This window comes from Budorcas taxicolor, chromosome 20 (genome assembly GCF_023091745.1).
Source record: "Budorcas taxicolor isolate Tak-1 chromosome 20, Takin1.1, whole genome shotgun sequence".
NCBI classification, from domain to species: Eukaryota; Metazoa; Chordata; class Mammalia; order Artiodactyla; family Bovidae; genus Budorcas; species Budorcas taxicolor.
Window position 1 is genome coordinate 32,988,934 of NC_068929.1, and position 27,839 is coordinate 33,016,772.

The following is a 27,839-nucleotide window of genomic DNA, read 5'->3' on the forward strand; positions in this document are numbered from 1 at the left end:
TTCTCAGAGCCATCTGAGCTGGATCATGTGTGTTACCCCTGCCACTGCAGTACTTCCAGAGCTGAGGTGCTGCTGTGTCTTGACAGATACTCCAAGGGGGCAGCTTCGTCCTTCCTGCCACACTTTAGCCAGCCTAACTCACTATGTTAATTTCTTCAGGCTGTAATCACAAAATACCACAGTGGCTTAATCAACAGACAATCATTTTCTCATACTTCTAGGGGCTGAAGTCCAAGGTCAAGTGTCAGCAGGTTTGGATTCTTCTGGGGTTTCTCTCCTTTGCTTGCAGATGGCCACCTTTCTTTTCATGTGCTCAGTTTTTTCTTCTCATAGCAGTCAGACTGGATTAGGACCCACTCTCACAGCTTTATTTTAACTTCATCTCCTCGTTAATAGACCTGTCTCCAAACACAGGCACATTCTGAAGTACTGGGAGTTAAAACTTCAGCATATGAATGTAGAGGTGTCACCGTTAAGCCCATAATGCTTGCCGACACGTGCAATGCTTAAATCTAACAAATGTGACAGACAAATAAATATTTAATGCAGCTTAGAATGCCTGCTTAGTTTTAGGGAGTGGCCTGATTTCCTCATGTCCTTTGCACATGTACACATACTGTTATTTCTATTGCTGGACTATTAATGGTGAAAAAGAATTTATGTGGATTTTATTACAAAATTTCATGAATAGGTTTTTATCAAATTCTCCAAATCCCTTCTCAGAATTTTTAAACTCATTGTACTATCCACTGGTCCTGTTTGAATAATATTTTTTAGTTTAGCTGTTTGATGTATTCACTGTATTTGACAGTCCAGATTAATCTGTTTTTATCCTGCCAGCTGGACTTCACTCCTGCTCTGTAAATCATTCTACAACTTGCTTACAGTTTGCAGACCACTGGAGCTGCACTCCCTGGTGTTTATACAAATCCTAACTGAGGTTCAGCCTAGGATTCCAGAGTGGGACGGTGATACTAAGTCTCTAATGAACACTATCATTGTTAGTATACAATTTTTTAAAATTTATCTATTTTTGGCTAGCCTGGGGCTTTGTTGCAGCACACAGGTGCTTCCTTGCTCTTTGCAGGCTTTCTCTAGTTGTAGCAAGTGGGAGCTACTCTCTATTTGTGGCACATGGGCTTCTTATTGCAGCAGCTTCTCTTGTTGCAGAGTGCAGGCTTTAGAGCTCACGGGCTTCAGGAGTTGTGGCACACAGTCTTAGTTGCCCTGCTACATGTGGGATCTTAGTTCCTGGATCAGGGATCGAACCTGTGTCCCCTGCATTGGCAGGCAGATTCTTAACCATTGGACCATCAAAGAAGTCTCAATATACAAACTTTTGATTTAGGCTTTTTGGTCTGTTTCTACATTATTTTCTTTCCTGTACAATCAAATTTAAGTGACTGTTAAGAGAATTTTATGTCATCTGCTGACATCCTGCATGGTACCTAATATGTTCCTGTGTTCCAGGAAGGCAAAACAGTAGGAGTATGCAAAGACCAAATTAATCTCAAGCTTCATTTGCATTTGTCTGGTGAAGTTTAAATGTGATTTAATATCTCAGAACCAAATTAGATGCATATGAGAACTGTAACTACAGAAAACATTTAAATTTTTGAATCTGTAGCTCTCAAAATTCACCATGTTCTGATCTATTCTTTACAAGCAGGCAGATTTCATTTAAGCCACTTAATCATAATTTGCCATTTGTATATGCAGAGATTTTAGGCTAGTTGCCTTTTAACTCATAAAATGAAGAGACTATGAACCTAGCAATTAATGCTATAGCCAAATTTAAAAATAAGAAATGGTGAAAAATATTAAAGCTGGCCAGTATTTAAGAGTCCCTTGCAAACTATTTATCTCTTTATCTCTATTGGGTTTTTCTTAATATAACTACAATTAACACAAGGTGAAATATTGTGAGACCATTAAAAAAATGTTATTGAAGACCATAACTCAAAATGGTAAATATTTTATGTTATAAATGTGGGGAATAATAGATATTCAATGTTATTATGATTTTTTAGGTCAATGTGAATAAGAAATCACATTAAAAGAATACATAAATTACTCTCAGCAATGGAAACACAGTGATTTTTCTTATTTTAAGGGATATGTGTATTTATTTGATTTTTAAAGATTTTTAAAAATATAATTGCTTGTAATATAAAATAATTATTTTTTATAAGATGTAAAGCTTCAATAAACTAAAATTGAGGCACCCTATACATTAATTCATCAATCCTATAACTCCTTATCTTACCTCTAACTCCTTTCAGTCAGTTCAGTTCTGTCGCTCAGTCGTGTCCAACTCTTTGCAACCCCATGAATCGCAGCACGCCAGGCCTCCCTGTCCATCACCAACTCCCGGAGTTCACTCAAATTCACATCCATCAAGCGGTGATGCCATCCAGCCATCTCATCCTCTGTCGTCCCCTCTTCCTCCTGCCCCCAACCCCTCCCAGCATCAGAGTCTTTTCCAATGAGTCAACTCTTTGCATGAGGTGACCAAAGTACTGGAGTTTCAGCTTTAGCATCATTCCTTCCAAAGAACACCCAGGACTGATCTTCTATAGAATGGACTGGTTGGATCTCCTTGCAGTCCAAAGGACTCTCAAGCGTCTTCTCCAACACCACAGTTCAAAAGCCTTTAACTTCCCCCATATAAATGTTCTTCATCTCAGCTCAGTTGGTAAAGAATTGCCTGCAATTCATGAGACCCTGGTTCAATTCCTGGGTCAGAAAGATCCCCTGGAGAAGAGATAGGTTACCCACTCCAGTATTCTTGGGCTTCCCTGGTGCCTAGATGGTAAAGAATGCATCCGTGATGTGGGAGATCTGGGTTCGATTTCTGGGTTGGGAAGATCCCCTGGAGGATGGCATGGCAACCCACTCCAATATTCTTGCCTGGAGAACTGCCATGGATAGAGGAGCCTGGTGGGCTAAGACCATGGAGTGGCAAAGAGTCAGACACAACTGAGTGACTAAGCACATAGCACATCTCTAACCAAAGTTTTTTAAGAGACTTCACTTTCTTATCTCTAACTCCTTTAAATTCCGCCAAATAAATATTAAATGTATTTACTACCTTTAATTTTATTCCATATTTTTTATTTTCAGATTATTTAGGAATTATAAAGAAAGTTAAATGTTCTCTTTAAAAAAAAAGAATAAAACAGATTATTCCCAACTAAAGAAATAGCTCTTCATAAATTCTCTGTAATGGGGACACAGAAATCAAGGTAAATGCTCTGACTTTCAGAAATTAAAGCAGTTACCTAACTTGTTAGTCAATGTTTACATAAGTGTTTAAAACATTTTCAAGCATTAAGGTTTGTATGGGGTGACTGACTTATACATGCAACCATCTTGCAAATTAAAATACAAACCACCAGATCCATATAAGCCTGTTGGAAATGCTGAGGGAAATTTTTTTTTAATTTCAACTATGTGCTTCTTTAAAAAAAATGGAATGTCTATTTAATTTGCAATTCAATTTCTAAATTACTACATCATTAGGGAATTATAAGAATTTTTACTTTGGCCACAAGGACTATCACTGACTGTGCTCAAAGACTATGTTGTCATTTTTATCTTCTGAATCCCTGCTCCTATCTTGACTTTTGTCTTTAATAACCAGTACTCAACTCAACATTTAGAAAAGTATCTGACCTAATATATTCTTGGCTTCCCTGATGGCTCAGACAGTAAAGAATCTGCCTGCCAATGCAGGAGGCCTGTCAACCCCTGAGTGGGAAGATCCCCTGGAGAAGGGTATGGCAACCTACTCTAATGTTCTTGCCCAGAAAATTCCATGGACAGAGGCACCTGGCAGGCTATTCTTACCAAATTACTCTGAATTCTTTTTTCTCTGAAATTTTATAGAATATATAGTCTCTACCATTACTTTGATTTTAACATTCATTTGTTTTATAAAAGTTGTTTACGACTGTTACTTATAATGGTAAATGATAGATAACACTTTGTGAAATTAAATATTTTCCTTGTATCTTTAATTTAATCATTACAGTTATCTAGGTAGAGTTGCTTACAAGTGAAGAGTTTAAGGTATGAGTCACTTTGTACAGGCACTGAGTCAGTTGGTTTTGGTATCAAGGACTAAGCCCAGATACATACACAGCAAGAGACACACAGAGCCTCACCCATGTTTAGTTTACTTTTTACAATTATCTTACACTGAATATATACATATGTATCTTCCTTCCTCAACTTGCAGATACTTCTTTATTTTAGGGACCATGGTTTCCATATCTGCTTATGACTTGAAATGTGTTATTAAAAACAAGGATTTTTTGAGTCATATCCTTTAAAGATTTAGATTCAGATTCTCTGAATCTGGACTGGAGCCTGGTAAACTGTATCTTAGAAAAAGTATTATAAATACATCCAAGTAGGAAAATGCCATCTTTGGCAGGCCATCAAAGCTTTTTTTTTTTCCTTATTGACGCTGTCTTCATAGGAGCCATGATTAGTCCCATAAACTAATCCTGAATATATTCTATTATTTCCCAAGAATGGTTCTACATCATACCACGAACCCAAAGTTTACCCACTCTGGGCAGTCTCTATGGACCCTGCTCTGTGTTGAATATTTTCAGCAGTCTTTTCAGAAATGCCCTCTCCCAGGACACTAAAGACTGCTCAGAAGCTGATACGGATATTTTTATTTATTTATTGCCTCACAGACTTCATGTAATGGTTTTAAAGGTAATAACTGCAGATAACTTCTTAGAGCTTTTCAGTGAGGTCTCTTAAAAAAATATTTATTTCCCAGATATTCATTTACACTTCTTAGAAATCAGAGGATCTAAATCTAATCTTTTCGAGAATCAAACTGAGCAATGTTTTACCCTTCTATGAAAATTTCACATTCGGTTTCACCTCTCTCTTCAAAGTAGAAATAAATATCAAAAAATTATACCTTATGTTTGTCTTGTTGAATTCTTCAATAAGTAACATATTTTACATGAAGATTAAAAAAAAATCTAGAACTGCATCTACTTTCCATACATATTATATCATGCTTTTTTTCTTTTGCAGGAATGCTCTCTGTTGAGTAAAAATATAATATGAATCACATTACATATGTAAGTTTAAATTTTCTAGTTGTTGTTGTTCAGTCGCTCAGTCACATCCTACCCTGTTAGACCTCATGGACTGTAGCACACCAGGCTCCCCTGTCCTTCACTGTCTCCCAAACTTTGCTCATACTTATATTCATTGAGTCAGTGATACTATCCAACTGTTTCATCCTCTGTTGACCTTTTCTCTTCTTGCCCTCAATCTTTACCAGAATCACAGTCCTTTGCAAAGAGTTGGCTCTTCATATCATGTGGCCAAAGTGTTGGAATTTCAGCTTCAACATCAGTCCTTCCAATGAATATTCAGGGTTGATTTCCTTTAGGATGGACTGGTTTGATCTTGCTGTCCAAGGGGCTCTCAGGAATCTTCTAAGCAACACAATTTGAAAGCTTCAATTCTTTGACACTCAGCCTTCTTTATGGTCCAACTCTCATATCCCTATATGACTATTGGAAAAATCATAGCTTTGACTATATGAACCTTTGTTAGCAAAGTGGTATCTCTGCTTCTGAATATGCTGACTAGGTTTTTCATAGCTTTCCTTCCAAGGAGCAAGTGTCATATAATTTCATGGCTATAGTCACCATCAGCAGTGATTTTAGAGCCCAAGAAAATAAAATCTGCTACTGCTTCCGCTTTTTCCCTATTTATTTTCTATGGAGTGATGGGACCAGATGCCATGATCTTAGTTTTTTGAATTTTGAGTTTTAAGCCAGCTTTTCCTCTCTCCTCTCTCACCCTTTTCAAGAGGCTCTTTAGTTCCGATTTGCTTCTTGCCATTAGAGTCGTATCATCTGCCCATAGGAGGTTGTTGATATTTCTCCTGGCAATCTTGATTCCAGCTTGTGATTCATCTAGCCTGGCATTTCACATGATATACTCTGCATATTAGTTAAATATGCAGGGTGACAACATACAACCTTGACGTACTCCTTTCCCAATTTGGAGGCAGTCCATTGTTCCGTATCCAGTTCTAACTGTTGCTTCTTGACCTGCATATAGGTTTCTCGGGAGGCAGGTAAAGTGTCTGGTATTCCCATCCCTTTAAGAAAAAATTTCCAGTTTCTTGTGATCTACATAGTCAAAGGCTTTAGTGTAGTCAGTGAAGCAGAAGTAAATTTTTTTCTGGAATTCCCTGGCTTTCCCAGTGATCCAACGAATGTTCGCAATTTGATCTCTGGTTCCTCTGCAGTTTCTAAACCCATCTCACATCTGGAAGTTCTTGCTTCATGTTTTGCTGAAGCCTAGCTTGAAGGATTTTGAGCATAAGCTTGCTAACCTGAAATGAACACAATTATACAATATTTTGAACATCCTTTGGCATTGCCCTTCTTTGGGATTGGAGTGAAAACTGACCTTTTTCAGTCCTGTGCCACTGCTGAATTTTCCAAATTTGCTGACATATTGAGTTCAGCACTTTAACAACACAATCTTTTGGAATTTTAAATAGTTCTGCTGGAATTCCATCACCTCCATTATCTGCATTCGAAGTAATACTTCCTAAGGCCCACTTGACTTCATACTAGCAGTGACATTTTAAAAATAAATGTGTGAAACTAAGTATGACAAATTTTGTTAACTCAGTATATGCACCATATTATAATTTCAAAATGTAATCAATTTAAAAAATATCTTTAATGAGATAGCTTGCATTCATTTTTTTTTAGATTAAGTCAGAATCAGCTCTATTTTTTTTTAAATTGAAGTGTAATTAATTTACAATGTTGTTCAGGTATACAGCACAGTAGTTCAGTTTTATATGTGTGTATATATATACACACATATAAAATACATATGTAAATATGTTTATTCTTTTCAGATTCTTTTTGCTTATAGATTATTATAAAATGTTGCATATAGTTCTCTGTGCTATACAGTTGGTCCTTGTCTGTTATCTATTTTATATATAATACTGTGTGTATGTTAACCTCCCTCCCCCTCCCATTTCCCTTTGGTAACCATAAGTTTGTTTCCTATGTCTGTGGATCTGTTTTTGTTTCATAAGAGAGTTCTTTTGTTTTTAGATTCCTCATTTATGCAATGTCATATGGTATTTGTCCTTGTCTGTTTACTATGACAATCTCTAGGTCCATCTATGTTGCTACAAATGGCATAATTTCATTCTTTTTATGGCTGAGTAATATTTCATTGTATATATGTACTGCATCTTTATCCACTAATCTGTTGATGGACATCTAGGTTGCTTTCATATCTTGGCTATTGTAAATAGTGCTGCAGTGAACACTGTGGTGCCTATATCTTTTTGAATTATCATTTTATGCAGATATATGCCCAGAATTCATATTGCTGGATCATATGGTAGCTCTATTTTTAGTTTTTATAAGGAACCTCCATGTTGTTCTCCATAGTGGCGGTACCAAGTTACATTCTCATCAACAGTTTAGGAGGGTTCCCTTTTCTCCACACCATCTCCAGCACTTATTGTTTGTAGACTTTTTGATGATAGCCATTCTGACAGAATATTTCAGTTAGAATGTTAATTTTTTATATTGCTTGATCTTTATATAGGTTTAATAAAATTTACAGTTAAAAACTATAGTCACTTTTCCAAGTTTTTCCAAAAAATTTAATATTTTCTAATAACTAAATTATCAGCTTTAAAGTTAAAGCTGATAAGTGGTTAAAAGTAAATAAATTAAATATTTACTAATGGTCAGTAACTCAATGTGGCCAATGACTACTATGTTAGACAAGGTTACTCTAGAAACAGACTGTATACTTTTAAATATTGGACTCAGTTCCTACCTGCTATGTGATTTTTGTGAAATGACAACCTATTTGAAAATTATTTGGCTCATCTGTATTGCTGGGTTAATAATATAGCTGTGTCAGGTTGCTGTAATTAAAGGAGAAAACCCAAAGCGTTCAATGACTGACTGACAAGTGTTCGGTCATATCCGACTCTTTACAACACCATAGACTGTAGCTTGCCAGGCTCCTCTGTCATAAGCATTCAATAAATATTAACTATAATCATCATCAAAGTCATTATACTACATTTAGGCTAGTGGTACTTACCCTCTTGATGGTAATGGCTCCTTTGAAAATCTTATGAAAGCACCATCTGTATCCCATAAGACACTAATATGGTATATATCAGTTCTCATAAAACTTCAGGTTCAGAGCAACTACCTGAAGCCTAACATCCTTTTTAAGTATCTTTTGGCTCCAGGTTTACAATGCTTATTTTTAAATTAACTATTGTATAATTTCTGACACCAATATCTCATTCTTTCCCCTCAACATTTGTGACTGTGTCATGGGGTTGTTTGAGGAAATGAGTTCATGTTTGAGGAAATGAATTCATGAGTTCAAATTATTTAGCTATGCTTCAAGATTTCATTTGTCTTCTTGCATGTTTACATTTTGCACTAATTTCTGGACAGAGGAGATGCTTCTTATTTACCAGCTATATAAATGAATGTTGATAATTGAAGATAAAATTAAGTACATAAGAGAAACATTATTTTTCTCAGTTTTCAAAATAACTTTTGATAATTATTGTTCAAGCAGCTATATTTTCATAGCAACTGGATCACATGTAATAGACTCAAAGATCCTTTACATATATATATGTAAGCTAGAATTTTTTTATTTTTGAAGAATTATGTAACAGTTATATACCCATGTAATAATCTGCCCTGAAAATATGTATACTGTATAAAATTAGTTTAAATGAATTCAAATTAGTTTAAAATGTAAACTACATTATTCTACATTGGAGAAGTAGAAATACATTGAAGTAAAAAAGAATAGGTATTTGTCTGAAATGGGTAAAGTTTTTGATTGAAAAAGTTATGAAATAATAAAAGTGACTATTTTTCATTCCTAAGCACAGAGAATTGCAAAATATAGGAGTGTGAGTTAATTTTAACTGCTCAGCTTTTGTGACTTTGATCCAGGTAATAGGGAGGCCCATAATGGAGTGAATGAACAATGGTTGGGAAGTCAAATAATAATGATGAGTTTCCCTAGATGTATTCTAGCTCTGTGGCTTGGACAATGTATTTTCTCTCTAAGCTCCTCTGTCTTCATTCCTTATATATGTGGGGAAATAAAATCAAATTCAAGTTCATCCTTTGGTTGTTATCCTCTAGGAATAAATGAGGCATAATATGTAAAGTACCTCCTTAAAATGGGTGCCTAATATACATTATTCCCTTTCTTTCCCTTCCACATAGCATCTTTAACTTGTCAAATTACAGTGTTCCTTTCGGGGGTATGTAGGGAAAACCAGAGATATCACTGAAGAAACATTTCTTAAAAGGGAGGTGTCAAGGGTACACATCGACACTGTTTCCTGTAACACAAGACATACCCCCACAAACAATAACAAGAAACTCTGCTCTCCCTCTGTCTTCTTGCAGTCTCTTGCTTTACAGTTCAAAGATCTCAGAATCTATTGATTTACAAAGCCAGTCAGACAGCCAAATTGTATGAAGTAGCATGTTTTAAAAACTGTGGCAAATCTGATTCACTTTGCTATACAGCGGAAACTAACACACTGTAAATCAACTGTACTTCAATAAAAATTAATTCAAAATAAATAAAAGATAAAAATGGTCATAATAATAAAAAATGTAAAAGCTGGCAAATTGGAGCATAGATGCCAATATAAAGATCAGCAGATTCAGATCTTTAAAAATAATTGCTTTGGGGAAATAAAAGCAGCCAATTTGTAGCCATCAGCTTGCCACTCCACATGTCAGGTTCTCAACATGTGCAAAGTTCTAATGAAAAAATTTATAGTTTATATCAGAATCTTCTGGCTTGTAGCAATTGTAGTTATGTGCAAAGGTAAGATGACTTCTTATGAGCTTCCCCAGTGGCTCCGTGGTAAAGAATTACCTGCAGTGCAGGAGCTATAGGAGACATGAGTTTAATTCCTGGGTTGGAAAGATCCCCTCGAGTAGGAAAAGATAAGCCTCTCCAGTATTCTTGCCTGGAAAATCTCATGGACAGAGGAACCTGGCAGGCTACAGTCCACGGGTCATAACGAGTCAGATATGACTGGGCACGCGTGCAAGATGACTTCTTAGAATTGGTCCGAATACTGAGGGAGCTGGGCTATCCAATAAACCATAGTTTTCCTTGAAATTTTGTTGTCTTTGACATATTATTCAATGTCTTCTATAGAGTAGAGTAGTAATAATACCTAAAGCATAGGATTTCGGGAGGATAAAATAATTTAATACTTGTAGTAGTAGTGGGAAATAGACTCCACTCCTAAAGTAGTGTTAGTCGCTCAGTCATGTGTGACTCTTTGCGAACCCATGGACTGTGACGCACCAGGCTCCTCTGTCCATGGGATTCTCCAGGCAAGAATACTGGAGTGAATTGCCATTCCCTTCTCCAGAGGATTGTCCTGACCCAGGGTTCGAACCCAGGTCACCTGCATTGAAGGCAGATTCTTTACCGTCTGAGCTACGGGGAAAATCCAATACTTGTACAGCTTTGTTTAAATCAATACCTGGAACCAAGAAGAACCCCATAAATATCATCTCTTATTTTTATTGAATTCATCCTTAAAATTATTTCTGCTTTAAAGAGACCCCTAATATATCCAGTTACTCTGTTTAGATTCTACCTATACTGGGCCACTGAATTGGAAAAAAAAAAAAAAAAAAAACAACTAGGACAACATCAGCAGCACCATTTTATAGGATGTTCTAGGTGATAAGGTTTCATTTGATATAGATTTGACTATATGCACTTAGTTGTTTCTAAAGTGCACATAAAAGTCTGCACATTGGATGCCATTTGAATGGCTGTCTAACATAAGTTCTTAGAAGGAAAACCTTGTGAGCTTCATATAGTCTAAAAATACAGAGTGTGTTGGGTGTAAGAATTTAGCAATGTGGCAGCAATTCTGTTTTGTTAAGATTACTCTATGATTCATTATTGCAATGATGGTAATTATATTTATAGCGACCACGCTTAAAACTTTTTAGAGCTATACTGTGTGAAATAAAATATTGTAGAATGGAGGAGAACAAAATGTTTCACAAAATTTTCCAGAATGATACTCAAGTTGTCAATAAAGAATTGTAGTGCTAGAAGGAACCTTAAAATACTGCTATTCTTTTTAATAACAAAGAAGATATTGCATAAAATTTCCCAAGGTTACAGAATGTGTGTGATTCCAAAGCACAGATTTATGGTTAAAATAAATCCCTGAAGCAATCTAAATATATCAAAGCCCATTTTTTCTTATTGTCATAAAGTTAAACAAACTAGAAATCAAATTACCAACAATAAAAGATACCATTGAGAGTGAAAAGGCAAACCACAGATGGGAAGAAGCTATTCGCACTACATATCCCAGCAAAGAGCTCCTGTCAAGAATATAAAAAGAACTCCTTAAATAGAAAAATCAGGGAAAACTATTGACTGGACACTTCACCAAACAAACTATTCATCTGACCAATGAGCCTATGAAAATGTCCATAGCAACATTAATCACTGGCAGAATGTAAAATGAAACCACGTATCTCCTAATAGCTAATGAAAGTGAAAGTGTTAGTCAGTCAGTCATGTCTGACTCTTTATGACTCCACAGACTGCAGCCCATCAGGTTCCTCTGTCCATGGAATTTTCCAGGCAAGAATACTGGAGTGAGTTGCCTTCTCTAGGGGATCTCCCCTACCCAGGGATCTAACCCAGGTCTCCCACATTGCAGGCAGATTCTTTACCATCTGAACCATAATGGCTAATGGCTAAAATTAAGAGTTATAAAGTTTTTCTAATGATGTAGGGCAACTCAATGTACTTACTGCTGGTATATGTGAAAAATAATATAATCATTTTAGAAAACTTTTGGCGGTATCTACCAAAGTTAAAAACATGATTATCCAATTACCCAGCAGTTCCAACGCAAGGTAAATATGCAAGAGAAATCAGTGCATAAGGCACTTCAAGAATGTTTATAACAGGCTGATTTTATTAGCCTGAAACTGGAAACAACCCAAGTGTCATGAAAGGTGGATGGAGAAATAAACTGTGACATAGTCATAGAATGAAATACAGCCTGAAATATAAAAAGAAAGAACTGCTGCCACACAACAGCATGGATGAATCACACTGACATGATGATGAGCAAAAGAGGGAAGACATTAAAGACTCTGCAGTGTGTGACGCCATTTGTGCGAATTTCAAGTACGACTGCTTATAGTGATATGTCAGAACAGTGAGAACCTCTGGGCTTGATTGGAAAAGGAAAAAAGGAAACCTTCTAAAAATTGTTCTGTACGTGGATCCAGGAGGTTATGTAGGTTCATATATATTTTAAAAATTCATCTAAGACCTGTGTATGTTTAAGACGTACACTTTAACAATATCCATATTATAGTTAAAAAATATCCTCAACACTAAAAATTAACCTGAATAATCCTGTTGTACTTTAGCAAAATATTGGGATGGACTGCTGAAAAAGAAAGGCTTTTGTATCTGAAACTGACATGGCAAAGTAAGATCAAATGTAGGATTCTTCATTGTCATTGTCTTGTTGTTATATTATGCTGTGTTTTCAATATATAAAAGTTGATTTATTTGGAATTTAAAAAGGAGATTTGTGTGTTTTCCTCTACTTTTTAACTTACTCAGTTATTTATTTATATATGTACATATACATATGTATGAAAAAAAAATGAAGTCGCTCAGTCGTGTCCAACTCTTTGCAACCCCATGGACTGTAGCCTATCAGGCTCCTCCGTCCATGGGATTTTCCAGGCAAGAGTGCTGGAGTGGATTGCCATTTCCTTCTCCAGGGGATCTTCCCAACCCAGGAATCGAACCCTGGTCTCCCACATTACAGGCAGACGCTTTACCGTCTGAGCCACCAGGGAAGCCCATAAATATGTATATATGTATATATTTATTTATATATGTACAAGTTATTTATGTATATATGTATATTTTGGGATTCCGTGGTGGCTCAGACAGTAAAGAATCTGCCTGCAATTCAGGAGACCCAGCTTCAATTCCTGGGTTGGGAAGATCCCCTGGAGAAGGGAATGGCTACCCACTCCAGTATTCTTGCCTGGAGAGTCCCATGGACAGAGGAACCTGGTGGCTACAGTTCATGGAGTCACAAAGAGTCAGACATGATTGAGTAACTAACTCTTTCACTTTTTTTTTTTTTTTCAGGCTCGTATTTATCTGACACTTTGAAGTTAAACCAATTATTTGTTTTGTTACTCAAGTTGTTACAGCACTGGCTTGATAGCTCTTTTAGTTGGCCTCTTTGAAATATCCTTTTCATTGTGTGGGCTTCTTGTTCATGTTTTTGTTTGTTTCTTTATTTGTTTTCTAGCACTCCCATACTATCTGGTATGATACGATTCTTGAGGAAGAAATACTTTTACTTTCTTAAGTTATGAAGTAAACTTAGTAATCTAGAGTACTTTATTATCAAGCTCAGGGCCATGTGTCTGATTCCCTGCTGGACTTCCCTGGTGGCTTCCCTGGTGGCTCAGTTGGTAAAGAATCTGCTTGTAATGCAGGAGACCTGCGTTCGATCCTTGTGTGAGGAAGATCCCCTGGTGAAGGGAATGGCAACCCAGTATTCTTGGTTGGAGAATTCCATGGACAGAGGAATCACTGAGATAGCGCAAAAGAGTAATCACTGAGACAGATAAAGCCTGGCGGGCTACAGTCCATGGAATCACAAAGAGTCGTACATGACTGAACAACTAACACTTTCACTTTCACTGGTGGCTCAGATGGTAAAGAATCTGCCTGCAATGCGGGAGACCCAAGTTTGATCCCTGGGTTGCAAATATCCTCTGTAGAAGGGAATGGCTACTCACTCCATTGCCTGGAAAATTCCATGGACAGAGGAGCCTTGGTGGGTCCATGGGGTCATACTTTCTTATCTCAAAGTCAGGGCCATATGTCTGATTGCCTTAGGGAGAAAATGTTCCTCAATGTATTGTGTACAGACAATACTCCTAACTCAAGCCAGACATGTCACTAAAAACCCTCATTAGAACAACTGCCATAAGGAATCTGGATGGAGAGTAGAGATATTAATAACTTTACTGTGTGTTTTATTTAAGTGAATGTGCTATAAGGACCTGTGATTAAAGAGGAGGAGTGTTAAAAGTTTTGTTTTACTAATAGAAAGATATTAATAACTTAGCTAAATATGTTCTCTCTAAGAAAATGTGCTATAAAGAAATATGATTGATGGGGAAGAGCTTTTAAAAACTTTGCTAACCTCAAGAATCACTTGATTGTTTCCATTAAACTGAAAGTCAATTAGTTGTGTCCGACTCTCTGCAACCCCATGGACTGTAGTCCATGGAATTCTCCAGGCCAGAATTCTGGAGTGGGTAGCCTATCCCTTCTCCAGGGGATCTTCCCAACCCAGGAATCAACCCGGGGTCTTGTGCATTGCAGGAGGATTCTTTACCAGTTGGGCTACCAGGGAAGTCCATTAAACTATATGCTCTCGAAGCAAGCAGACTTCATGGGAAGAGGAAGAGCTTTTCAGTGCCAATAACTTTCTGTCCCATTATGTCTTTTGCTCTCCAAGTTCTATTAGAATTTACAGTTTAGATCAGAAAGAATTCACAAGGAGGTAAAAGTTCCACAGAGAGAAAATGAATGGATTCCTTCAAATTAACAATAATATGAAATTATTTTCACAGTAATATAATCAAGGCAGCTCCAGTGATGAACCTGAATATGTGATGCATCATAGAAAAGAATTACCCATGTAAATAAAGACCAGTTTAATTTCTTGTAAAATATGCTTTCAATTATTTTCTAAAATAAAAGTGAGAAAACAATGAAGAGAAAAATCTGTATCCTTCAAATCAAAGAATATAGATGAAAAGATTATTTTATTATTTTGTTTGAAAGCTTATTTTCTCTGCAACCTGGCTTATTTTCAATTTCCTATGCAGGATACTTCCATGTCATTTTACACGTAATATCGTTAACTTTCAAACAAGCAATCTGATCATTTTAATAATATATTTCTGTCTCTTTTTAATTCATGTGGTTACCTTGGGTACCTTGAATGGTTCACCTTTACCTTCATGTGTTTTTTTGTGTGGAAGATCCAATATTTTGAATAGTGAAAACCACATTTTTATATACATAAGGCTTATTTCTCAAACTATTGACTTGAGAAAGCATTTTAAGAATTTTAAATAGCCACTTCCCAATAGGAATATAAGCCAAGTTTTGTGAGTACTTTGTTTTCCAGTGCCAAAACTCCATCTTCCTCCTTTCCCTTTTAGCCCCTTTCCTTCCTTCTTTTCTTCTTTTTTATCCCTTCCTTCTGTCTACTCATACATTATGCATATAGATTGAACACTTAACTGTGTGCTGAACTTACTGTAGTCCCCCACTCCAACCACAGGTCTTCACACCAGTTAAAATTGATCACAAATGCCCCTAGATATAGCCACCCAAATGTCTACTGTGCATTATAGAGCTTGAATGATGCTGTACCAAGTACCACATGTAATACCCTTCTCTTGCTTTTGTCTTTATGTTCACTTTCTGGTTATTGCTGCTGATTTTTAAATATTTCACTAGTTCCCATGAAACTCCACTATTAGAGATACTTATCTGCTTTGCTGAATTCATAGCATATTGTTGAGGATGAAACACTTTCTTTTCCATGTTGGACTCAAAATTCTGTGCCTTCTGCATCAACTGGAATTTTTTAACTATCCTGGAATATTAAATATCAAATTATTTTATGAAGAAGATTGAGGAAAGTTTCTTTCCCCATATTGGAATCTAGAAGTTTGTATTCCCAAAGCAGGAATTCAGATCTCCTTCCCTTTTAATATCTCTGAATCTTTTTGCCCTTTTTCCATCTCTTGGCAGAGGTGACTTTGTTTTATATGTCTCTTAAGCATGCTCACAAATTCAGGTCCAACCCTGTTCTTTGGGGTGGGGGCGGGAGGCTTTGGAGAAGGTATTTCTAAAAAATGGCATTGAAGTGAAATTTAGATTCCCATTGTTTATTCTGTTCCATATCTAACTTTCAGCATTAAAACTGGTTGGTCCCATATCCTTGTTTTGGTTCATACTGATAGCACTGTGTCTAATCTGGTGTATAAATCTCCTAATTTAGAACTGACCCGATCCCATAAGGAAAGCAATTTAGAAAAAGGAAAATATGGCCTCTGTCCAGTCCAAAACTTCCAATGATAACCCAGGAGGTTTTGAAAGGGTAATTTTCTGATCTAACCCAGAAACAAATTGAATTTATAATTATAGATTATAGACAAATTAGAGTCTCCTTTGTGTAATGTGAACAATATCAAGTCTCCTTCCCATAATATGAATGACATTAACAAAAAACATCAGAATGCTGTTGGCATTTTGTTGGCAGCTGGGCTCTTGTTTCAGAATTCCAGTCAGTAGGTACAAATTAGATTGTTCAACACAATGGACCACAGAGGCAGTAACATCAAGGTTAATAGGAAGTGATGTGGTTTCTTTTCTTCATAAAAAGATAAAAGGGAGACTAAAACCCTTCCACATTTTAATTCTAATTTTGTATAAAGAATGATAAAAGAATAGGAAGTTATAAAAGGTGAACTTGTATATATTTAATTAGTATGTCTTGATGTTTAATACATGCCTATATGACTCTATGTACTAGGAATACAACATTTCAACTCAATAATAAAACATAATCCCTGACTTTGAAGAAATATGTGGATTATTAGAGTTTATGTATTTTTGTTTCTTAATTTAAATTACAGTGTTATACTATATAGAGATCTTAATTTCAGCACCTGTTTTGCTTCTTGATATGATTAATCTCTCTTAATTTTTGTTTACTCTTGCCCTCTTTAGGAGATAGTCAACTTCAACTGCCGAAAACTAGTGGCTACAATGCCTCTTTTTGCTAATGCGGATCCTAATTTCGTGACTGCCATGCTGAGCAAGTTGAGATTTGAGGTGTTTCAACCTGGAGATTATATCATACGAGAAGGAGCTGTGGGTAAAAAAATGTATTTCATTCAACATGGTGTTGCTGGTGTCATCACAAAATCCAGTAAAGAAATGAAGCTGACAGATGGCTCATACTTTGGAGGTTAGTAAAAAAGAAAATGTAACTCAGATGAAATCTAATTTGCTTGCAATATGTATCTTTATCAGAATTTTAGAGATGTCAGAATGTTGATTTATTGGGTTTGAATGTGGACTTGTATTTGAATTCTGATAAAAGTGTCTATAGTGTGTCGACTGAAAAAAATGCATAACCTAAAAGTTGAGAATTATGTTTTATTTGGCAGACAAAACTGAGGACTTAAGCCCAGGACACAGTATCTCAGTTAACTCTGAGAGACTGCTCCAAGAGGTAAGGGAGGAGCCAGGGTATATAGCAGTTTTTGCAACAAAGACCAGGTAGTTGAAACATGGAATGATTACTGTTGGTTAGAGAAAACCAGATATCTCAAATTAAAGAATTTAGTGCTTTTCTTTGTATGAAAAGATGCAAGAGTCTGGGCTCATTGAAATTATTCTTTTGATATGCACTTCAGTTATCTAGGGCTGGTTTCTGTGCTTTCTCATCCTTAGTATCCTCTGAGTGCATCATCTGGGGTGGCTGCAGCGGTTGACTGGTAGGTGGTGGGCATCCTGTTTCTCTCCTCAGTTTGCTCTGGGCTCACCACTGGGTGGCTATAATGTGATTGATTGATAGCTGAACATCATTTGTTTACTGATATGGCAGGCAACATTTTTCATTGAAAACTGGTATGTTTTCACATCTCAGTGTCACGTGTCCAGTGCATATGCACTTACTGTTGTATTAGTTAGAATATCACTTCAGCCTCTTAAACCAGAACCAAATAATAGTGGCTTAAGCAGATAGAAAGTATGTTTTTCTCTCACACAGAAGTCCCAAGAGGGTTTAATGACTCTCTCCAAGACAGTTTTTAGGCATGCAGATTTTATTTATTTTGCTGGTCTGCCATCCTCTAGAGTATTTTCCTGTTTTATACAAGACAAATTGATTCCTCTCCACAATATGGACCACAGGAAGGGAGAATGGGGCAGAGCAACTGAAGAATGAGCAGTTTCTCTTTAGATGTGTGCCCAGAATAGCCAACTTCACCTCTATTCACACACGATTGGCCAGAATTTACTTAAAAGAGTACCTCTAGGTATAAGGAAGGCTGGGGAATATAGCTTCTAGTTGTGTGATATATTACTCAGGGATTTCTAGAAAAATGGAAGCAATAGGAGATTGTGTGTGTGTGTGTGTATATATATATATACACACACATACAAAAAGGAGATTTATTATGAGATATTGACTCATGAGTGTGGAGGCTGACAAATACTATGATCTGCATCGGAAACTGAAGAACAGGAAAATGGGTGATTAAATTCAGTCTGATGTAAATCCAATCTGAAGGTGGATGAGTTGAGATGTTAGCTCAAGCAATGCAATAGGAAAAAATATTCGTCTCCCCTTCTTCTTTTTTTTTCTCTCTATTCAGCCCCCAGTGGATTTGGAGTACACCTACCCTGAAGAGGGCAGACTACTGAGTCACCTGATTGAAATACTAATCTCATCTAGGAACACCCTCATAGACATATCCCAGATTATATATTTCTGGGCATCCTGTGACCAGTCAAATTGACACATAAATTAACCATCACAAGGGGCTATTTGCCTTGCTAAAAATCCTGACATTTTGAGTTGTTTCCAGCTTTTTACTTTAATAAGGTATATATTTATATTTGTGCAAATGTACAAAACTTACCTATGAGTTGATTTACTGGGCAAAATTCTATGCATACCTTTAAGTTGAAAAAAACATCAAATCATTTCTTTGATGAAACTGCCAATTTCTACATTGCTTTGCCCATTGATTTTTATATTTTTCCTCCTAATAAGTAAAATTGACATCCCCTTATTATTTACTTTGTACTTCCATTAGTAACAGTGATACTAAGGCATTTCTTCATAGATATGGCTTATTTTTATTTGATTTTTTATTGCAATTTTTGCTTTTTTAATGTGTTGTTTGTCTTCTTAAAGCAAATTTACAGAAATGTCCCTAATGTATTTTTGATATACTGTAACTGTTCTCTCCATAATTTTTACTTCTTTTTAAACTTTCTTTCTAATTTTTTATTTTGTCATTCTGATTTTCATTATTGTCTAATCGATTTGAATCTTAGAGCATTTGTGTTTCTACAGTGGGTTTTTTTGCACTGCAAAATTATGAAAATATTTTCCATATTTATTTCTATTTTATTTAGTTTCACTACATTGTTATTACAGTTTTAACTTGTTAGAACAAGTGACAGGGAATGACTGTTAATGTCTCTTAGTGCCAGTTCTGATTTAACATTAAAGACAATGATTAATACTACAATGTCTGACATTGGCAAGTTTAATAGTTAAATATTACTCAACAGTAAGAAACTGAAATGTTTTCTTTAGAGAAAGTCAGGAAATCTGCCTTAACATATCAGGTTTATTCTACAAGACAAATTCAAGTGAAACTTTTTGTTATCATGAGTGAGGTATTCATAAATGGTTCTTATTACTTTGTATTAATTCTTCACAGACTTTATAATAAACCTTTAGAAGTTTTCTCTGTCAGAATTAATGTCTCCCAATTCTGTGTCTCCATACTACTTCTCACAGCTTTCTAGTCCTGACTTCTTTCTGCCTCATACTGAACACTGTAGTTAGTTACCTGTCTTCCTTCTGATATTAGATGGCAAAAATGGTGTGCATTAGAATCATTGAAGAAGCTGTAAGTTCAGGCTCTGCCTATCAAGATTCTAATTCAATAAATCCAGACTAGGGATAATATTTTATTTGTTTGTTCAATTAGATAATAAATAACCAGTATATCTGAGCCCCTGAAAATCAGTAAAAAGAAAGTATTCAAATCAAATTAGTGATGTTGGCTAATCTGAAAACTAGGCAATATATTCATTTTATTTTAAAATAATGATTATAAAAGCAACAATAATATGATGAGTTTAAGAAGTTTTCTTCAATAACAGCTATAAAATTTATTGGGAAAAGTTTTAATTTTATTAAATGCTTTTTTGGAATATATCAAATTAACCATAGGTATGAAAAGTGAAAGTCACTCAGTTGTATCCGACTCTTTGCAACCTCATGGACTATACACTCCATGGAATTCTCCAGGCCAGAATACTGGAGTGGGTAGCCATTCCCTTCTCCAGGGGATCTTCCCACCCCAGGGATCAACCCAGGTCTCCAGCATTGCAGGGAGATTCTTTAGCAGCTGAGCCACAGGGAAGCCCAAAATAACCATAAGTTAACCTATTGCAACTGAGTAAAACCTATCAGCTCAAAATATGTGGCCAGTTTTTGGTTAACACAATGATTAGCTTCTTTGACTTTTTCCCCATTCATTAAGGATGATTTTTAATTCTTCATCTTTCCCTTTCTTCCCACTCTTCTTCCTTGTCATGATTCTAATTGCATCAGTCCCTTACTCTTGTGCCAATTATGCTAAGAAAAAAGAAAGGAAATTAGGGAAAACTAAGAACTTTGAAAAAAATCTACTTTAGTAAGCTCAGAGAATTAGTGTTCACATGAAGGAAAAGTAGAAATTAAAAGTTGATGAAAGTAAATAAAAGCTGGTAGTAAAAAATAAAAATATAATCCAGCTTTGGGGGAAAGTGGTTTGGGCGAAAAGGTTTTTGAGGTAATTAATGCAAGTGTGACAAGTACATAAAAGTTTAGAAAGGAATTTCTGAAAGTTGTTATTACGCATTAAGAATGTGTGTGCTCAGTCACACAGTCATGTCCAACTCTACACCCACGTGGATTGTAGTTCTCCAAGCTCCTCTGTCCATGGGATTTTCCAGGCAAGAGTACTGAAGCAGATTACCATTTCCTCTTAAGGGGATCTTTCCCACCCAGGGATCAAACCCAAGTCTCCTGTATCTTCTGCATTAGAAAAAAGGATTCTTTACCACTGAAACACCTGTATTTCCTCATATGTGTTTAATCTCCGCTCAATCTCTATGCCTTTTTTCTCCCTAATATATATATATATTTTTTTGGTTTTCTTAACTTTTTTCAGAGCTACTTAAATATTTGTTATTTTTGTGGTATCTTCAAAGAAGCAGTTTTTATTTTTGCTTTTCATTTCACTAATTTCTGTATTTTTTCTGTATAAAACCTGTTCTTTCATTTTACTTTTTACTTTAGTTTTACTTCTTTTAGCTTCTTGAGTTTAAAAGCTAGTATATTTATTTTGAACTACTCTTCATCTTTGATGACTGCAATTTATAGTACACATAAGTCTGTCTATACTGCTTTGGTTAAATTCCACTGCATTTTTAATACAGTGATTCAATATTACTTTGTAAAAATAGGTTGCACTTTCCATCTGGATTCATTGTATAGTACGTGAGTTATCTTTTATTTAAATTCTCTTTAAAATTTTTAAATGGAAACATTTGGGGATGGAATGGTGGAGAGAAAAAAGCACATATAATGTTTGAATAGGAGAATTACAGAATATCAAAGATGTTAAATAAATTATATTGACAATAAGTAATGTATAAGAAAGATAAGATTAAATGAGATTTATTTTAAAAGAGGAATGAGGTGATCTTCAATTATTAAACCTAGTTATAACTATCAAAATGTAATTATACATAAAATGAAATTTTTCTCCATCCTGTTTCTAAATTTCTTGACATAAATGATCATCTTTAAATATAGTTTTACAAAATTACTGATGAAGTTATCCCTCATTTTAAACATTTAACAAATATTTCACCTATAGTTTATTCCTGTGAAACAAATATCTACTTATTCAATCCAGCTCACTTCAGTAAGAAATTCCCCCAAATAGTAATTGGTTTGGGTTCAGTGCTTTTAGTGTCATTCATATTTTCATCATGGTGATTTGAAATGGCTATTAGTGGGCCTGTCCTTTGGTGGACAGTTTATGGAAAAAAATAGGTCTGCATTACTTTCAGTTACTTTACACATACAATGGATATTTGTTAAATTTAAACACCATATAAAATAAAGACAGGCTGTTAGAATCTAATGATAAGAATTGTACTTATTTAACATGTAAGAGTTTAAAATTTATACCCTTTAAGTATCTAATATGAAATTTTGAAAGTGATAGAGCATACTTTTGTAGTATATTAATTTTATATGTTGCATCAGCTGAACATGGCAAGTTCACACTATTTTTAAGCAGAAGAGCCTGAGATCAAGTTCGTTATTTCTTTCCACTCTTCCAAAGTGTCTTAGGTGAGTAAGCATAATCAATGCACAGAAAACACCCCAACTAAATGACAAGCAAAATAGTGAGATATGGAGACATTCAAAGATCAAATTTAGAATTTCGTGTTCTGTACCTAACTTCCTAACTTGATTTATTTCTACAATAATACAGGACTGTTTCTAGACATACATATATGTCCAGAGAGGTTAACTTCATTAAAATATCCAATAATGTATCTATGTATCCATAGTTCATGATTTTAAACAAAAGCTTTTTTTCTAATATAATGTTTCATTATTAATATTTCTGTCCACTCACCTTGTAGTGGTTGTCTCTCCACACCAAGTATTTTAATTGATTCAATCCCTCAACTTTACATCTTTCAGAATGTTTGTCTCATAGGTTCTTACTATAATATAGTGAAGTTAAATGAAGTGAAATTCACTCAGTCATGTCCAACTGTTTGTGGACACTCCATGGGATTCTCCAGGCCAGAATACTGGAGTGGGTAGCCTTTTCCTTCTCCAGGGGATCTTCCCAACCCAGGGATCAAACCCAGGTCTCCCGCATTGCAGGGGATTCTTTACCAGCTGAGCCACCAGGGAAGCCCCCCAAAAGTGGTGTATAATAAACCTACCAGAAAGAAAATTCTTCCCATGATGGTTGCCATGATAAATCATTTGATATTGAATGCTATTTAATCATGCCTAACATTTTGACAGCCTCAAGGAGACTGTCAGCCACTTTATATAGCTAAAGTGCATATTTATGATTTTTATGCCCAAAATGCATTTGGCCAGATTACAATGATCTGGCATTTTTTTAATGTAGAGCTGCAGGTTTGAAAAACCACAGGCTATCCCTGTCGTGGTGATTATTCATTGTTTGTAAGAGGACTAAAAACATCTGCCAATGTGCAGTTTACAGTTTACTCCATTTCTAGTCCATTGTACATTTCTAAAAGCTGACTGATTTTCTAGGAGATGTGAGGAATCTGTTGATAATAAAGTTACAATTTGATTAGTTCAATATTAATTTAACTACTATAAACATTCTCACAAAATATAAGGAAGATGAGGTGGGAGCAGAGATAAACAATCAATCTTCTTCAAGATTTTTTATTTTGTTTTGTTTTCCTTTGCTTCCTCATTCATTCTCTTCTTAGGTCAGGTAAATGAAATATTTGATTCTATGATAAGAAGACAACTCCACTGGATCTTTTTGTAGGTTGTATCCCACCTAGAAACACCAGGTAATGTACAACCACAGGATGACTCTTTGCTAAATCACTGAGTTGAGAGAGGTGTTAATCCCCATCTAAATCTTCACCTTCTAGTTCTTCAATTCAGTACTGTCATGTATAAAAATATCAGTGCATGATAAAGGATTATATCCATATGTCTGAGACACTTACAAAAATCAGGATGAACATTAAGACATTTTACTTTGAAGTCATCATGTCTTTCCCTCTTTAATAAAAGAGACAAAGAAGCAGAGGTTAAAGAGAAGGAAAAGGAAAAAACAAAAACGTCCTTATTACAGTCTGGATCTTCTCATATTCCTGTGATTGTTCACAAGTCACCACTTTTGAAGTATTTATAATTAGAGAGGCCAGGCCGTATCTTGTGGTAGTGGTTTAGTCGCTAAGTCATGTCGGACTCTTGCGATCCCGTGGCAGAACCTAGTCAAATAAAAACTCCTTAAGGCAAAGGTACTTTCTAATTCTAATTTCTAGTGTGTCATTCTAATTCATGTACTTAGTTTCTAAAATGTGCCTCTACCTAGCTCCCAAGTTCCAAAAACTGGAGTAATTGATTTTAGTGAAAAGTATGGGGTTCTGTTGCAAGGTAAAACAAATCTAGCAGGTTATGATTCACTATAGAATGTACAATTGATTTGACTGTTTTGACATATCATTCTCTTGAAAGCAAAAATTGTGACGTTTTCATTACCAGTTTTCTTTGGTATGCATATTTTACTGGCATTATTGGTATTTGCATTTTACTTGTATTATTCAAGTGCTACCTTCTGTAACAATAATATCGGTATATGCTATTAAGGGAATGTCTGATAATAAAGAACAGATGGAAGATTTTTTTTTCATTTTGCATGCATAGCTCAAAGGTAGAAAGAAGCAGGGCTTTCCATCAAGCATAACTGGAGGAAAAAGGTTTTTAGGCAGAATATACATCATCAATAAGGATAGTCTTAAGAAAGAACTATCTCCTGGACTGATTTTTTTCTTCTTTCTTTTAAAGAGAAATCTGTTTTTAAAATTATTTTGTTTATTAATTTTTGGGTGTGCTGGGTCTTAGTTGCTATGAAGGCTTTTCTCTAGTTGCAGTGAGCTGGGCCTACTTTGTAGTTGCTGAGCAGAGGCTTCTCATCGCAGTGTCTTCTCTTGTGGTGGAGCATGGGTTCTAAGGCACACAGGCTTTAATAGCTGCAGGTGGGCTCAGTAGTTGTGACTCCTGGGTTCTAGAGCACAGGGTCATTAATTGTAGCACTCGGGCTTAGTTGCCCTGCTTGGCATATGGGATCTTTCCAGATCAGGGACCAAACCTATGTCTCCTGCATTGGCAGGTGGAGTCTTTACCACTGAGCACCAGCAAAGCTCTCATGTTTTCTTTAAGGGTTCTCCTTAAAGTAAGCATGCATTAGTGAATTGAGAATGACCAATAGGCCTCTTATTTTGAAGCCCAACATTTCCCATTCATGCCTGGTTCCCAGGATTTTGGAGAGGAGACTCCAGATCTATATACTCTTTGTGTTTTCATCTTTTTGCAGCTATTCCTCTTTTAGGAAGGCTCACCTGAATTATGCCCCTTGCCCTTTGGATGAAAAAGAAGAATATCCAAATTTTTAAACAAAATCTCCATAACTCTATACAATCTGGCCCAGTTTATTTTCCTAATCTCAAAGCATATCTTCCCCTCTAGATATTCTTAAATCAACCTTGAATTATCCTTAAATCAAGGCTGCTAGCTCTTACATTAGCAAAGAATAAAAGTTGCCTTTGTAAAGATTAATCTCTTTAGTTTAAAAAAAATAAAGAAAAGTAAAACAAAAAACCCTGTCTATTCTTTAGGCTGACACTTTGCTTCCCATATGAAGACATCACTGAAATGTAATTTTTTTTTACTCTCCCCTGGGCAGATTTTTTTTCTTTCTGCTTTCCTACCACTTAACCTATTATTGAACTGTTTTTTGTTATAATTTACATGTCAGTCTTCTATAATGGATTATGAAATTTCTGAGCTTTGACACAATGACTTTTTCCAGTTTAAATCTGCAACACCAAAGAATAGTGCTTGAATTCTTACATCAACTCAAGGACAACTCGTACAATGAGTCAATGGATGAATGGATGAACAGATATATTTTCCCTCATCGCTACTCCTTATTCTATCGCTTCTGTTTTCTTTCCAGCTCTAAAATTAAAAAAGCAACCAAACATCCCATTCACTTCGGTACTATACTGTGCTAAACTCTTGATCTTTATGTCAAGACAGGAAACTAATACAAGTAATAATGATAAATTATAAACTACACTAAATGAAACACAAAGATTTCTGAGAAACTCAGAACTAATATTTGAATTACCTTCTATCTAATTTTAAATGAATCTCACTACATTAAGAATCAAATAATATGGTTCTAGAATTTCAAACAAACAGAATCTAGAGTAGTGCCATTCACTAGCACTTTCTGTGGTGATGGAAATATTCTTTACTTAATACTGCTCAAACACTAGCCATATGCAGCGATTGAGCATTTGATGCTAGTGTGACTGAGTAATTGAATGTTTAATGTCATTCTATTGCAGTTATTTTAGATTAAATGTAAATAGCCACATGTGGCTAGTGCCTGCCATACTGGATAAAACTGTTCTAGATTGCTGTAAAAATAGGGTGAGAGGACCTCATCAGGCCCTCTGTTGCAGTACCAGGACCTTGTCAAGCATGGTGATTCAAATGTCTCAGAGCCTGCAGGTACAGGAAAGCAATGAAGGGAACTCAGTGTGATGTGAACATTAGAACAAAGGTGGTGACTGACAGCAGCCAATGGTGTGTCTTGGAGTCAAGGAGACACAAGGATTGGCTCTTCTAAACCCAGATGAGAGCGATGGCGGCTACCCAGGTCTCCCCCATGACCCTCACTCATTAAATATTTGTGGCATTGAATCTAATTTTGAAGTCATCTTTAATTGAATAACATTTTATATCATGATGTCAGTGATCAAGTTTTTAATAAATGATCTTTATTTATATTTCCTTTCAATTTTTCAAATGTAAAATTATGACTGCTCTTTTTTCTCCTGTAAGTTTTTAACAGAGGTCATAAATGTAGCTTTACTTAGTGCTGAATAGAGAAGCTAGATTCCTTCTTGGTTGCTTCTTTTAATGCCCTTGGTTTTGTTCTTTTATTTTGCTCTCCAGCCTCACATTTAGCTTTCAGAGCCTCAGTACAAGATTGCTGACTAAGATTTTCTTGCCCTACTTCAGTAGATCTGCTCATCCCCTGTCACAGGCAGGTACGATGAATGAGCTAACATTAGTAAAGTACTTTGAGTTCTGTGGATGAAAGTTGTGCAAACTATTATTCTGTTGTGACACTTTCTTTGAGGATCATTATCATATTTCATCATACTTGTGGAATCTCAGTACAAAAAGGAGGAAGAAGTGTGTTTTTGAGTAAGCACACTTCAGTAAAGTATAAAAGCATGGCAATTGCATGGGAAGGGTGGAGGTTCAATTTTTATTTTTAATATTAGCTTGTTTCCCTCTCACATTTTCTATTCTATACTATCAGCCTGGAGTGGGACAAGGTGAAGTAAGACCATCTTTCTATGGAAAATGTGTGTTACCTTTTGAAACATTGATTATACATTTGAAAGTAATTAAAACTTTTACAATGCTACCAAAGTTACATTTTTATCCTATAAAAGAGTTAACAGGTATGCATATAAAACAGGCCAGGCTCTTTACCATAATATAGTATTTTAGTATAAGACATAGTTAAGGTCTTATTTGATAAATGCCCCCAACCTGTAGTGTTTATGGCCTTAAAAAATTCACTCTTTGAACAGGTTCATTTGGAGTGATGTCCTGTGGTGAGTTTATGTGCATAATTCCTGGTAGACAGATGGATAGTTTCTCACTGTGTCCTCATTTCAACTCTATCTCTAGCATGCTCCTTGTCCATGTCCACTTAAGCTGATAACAAAGGCTTTTTATTCTGTGCCCAGGTTTTACTTACTCTTAAGTTTAGATCTTGCCTTCAAATCTGAAGGTCCACATCACTGAAACTATGCAACTTCACAGTGGCAAGCCTTATTGAACCTTGTACCATGTACCATTTAAAAGATTATGTCTGAGTGGCTTAAGCATATTTTATTGCATGGTTGTTCTACTCTCATAATATTGCAAATTAAATTAACAAATTCTATCTTTAGGAACAAAACTGTAAGAGGATTAGGAA

General features: G+C 35.6%; 1 protein-coding gene across 1 annotated transcript in view; it reads left to right on the top strand.

The window, feature by feature from the left end:
- Window positions 1–27,839, top strand: part of HCN1 (hyperpolarization activated cyclic nucleotide gated potassium channel 1) — a 447,227-nt gene that overhangs the window by 378,010 nt on the left and 41,378 nt on the right. The window contains 1 exon segment of the mRNA XM_052659217.1: window positions 16,954–17,194. Within this exon segment, the coding sequence (XP_052515177.1) occupies window positions 16,954–17,194 (241 nt within the window).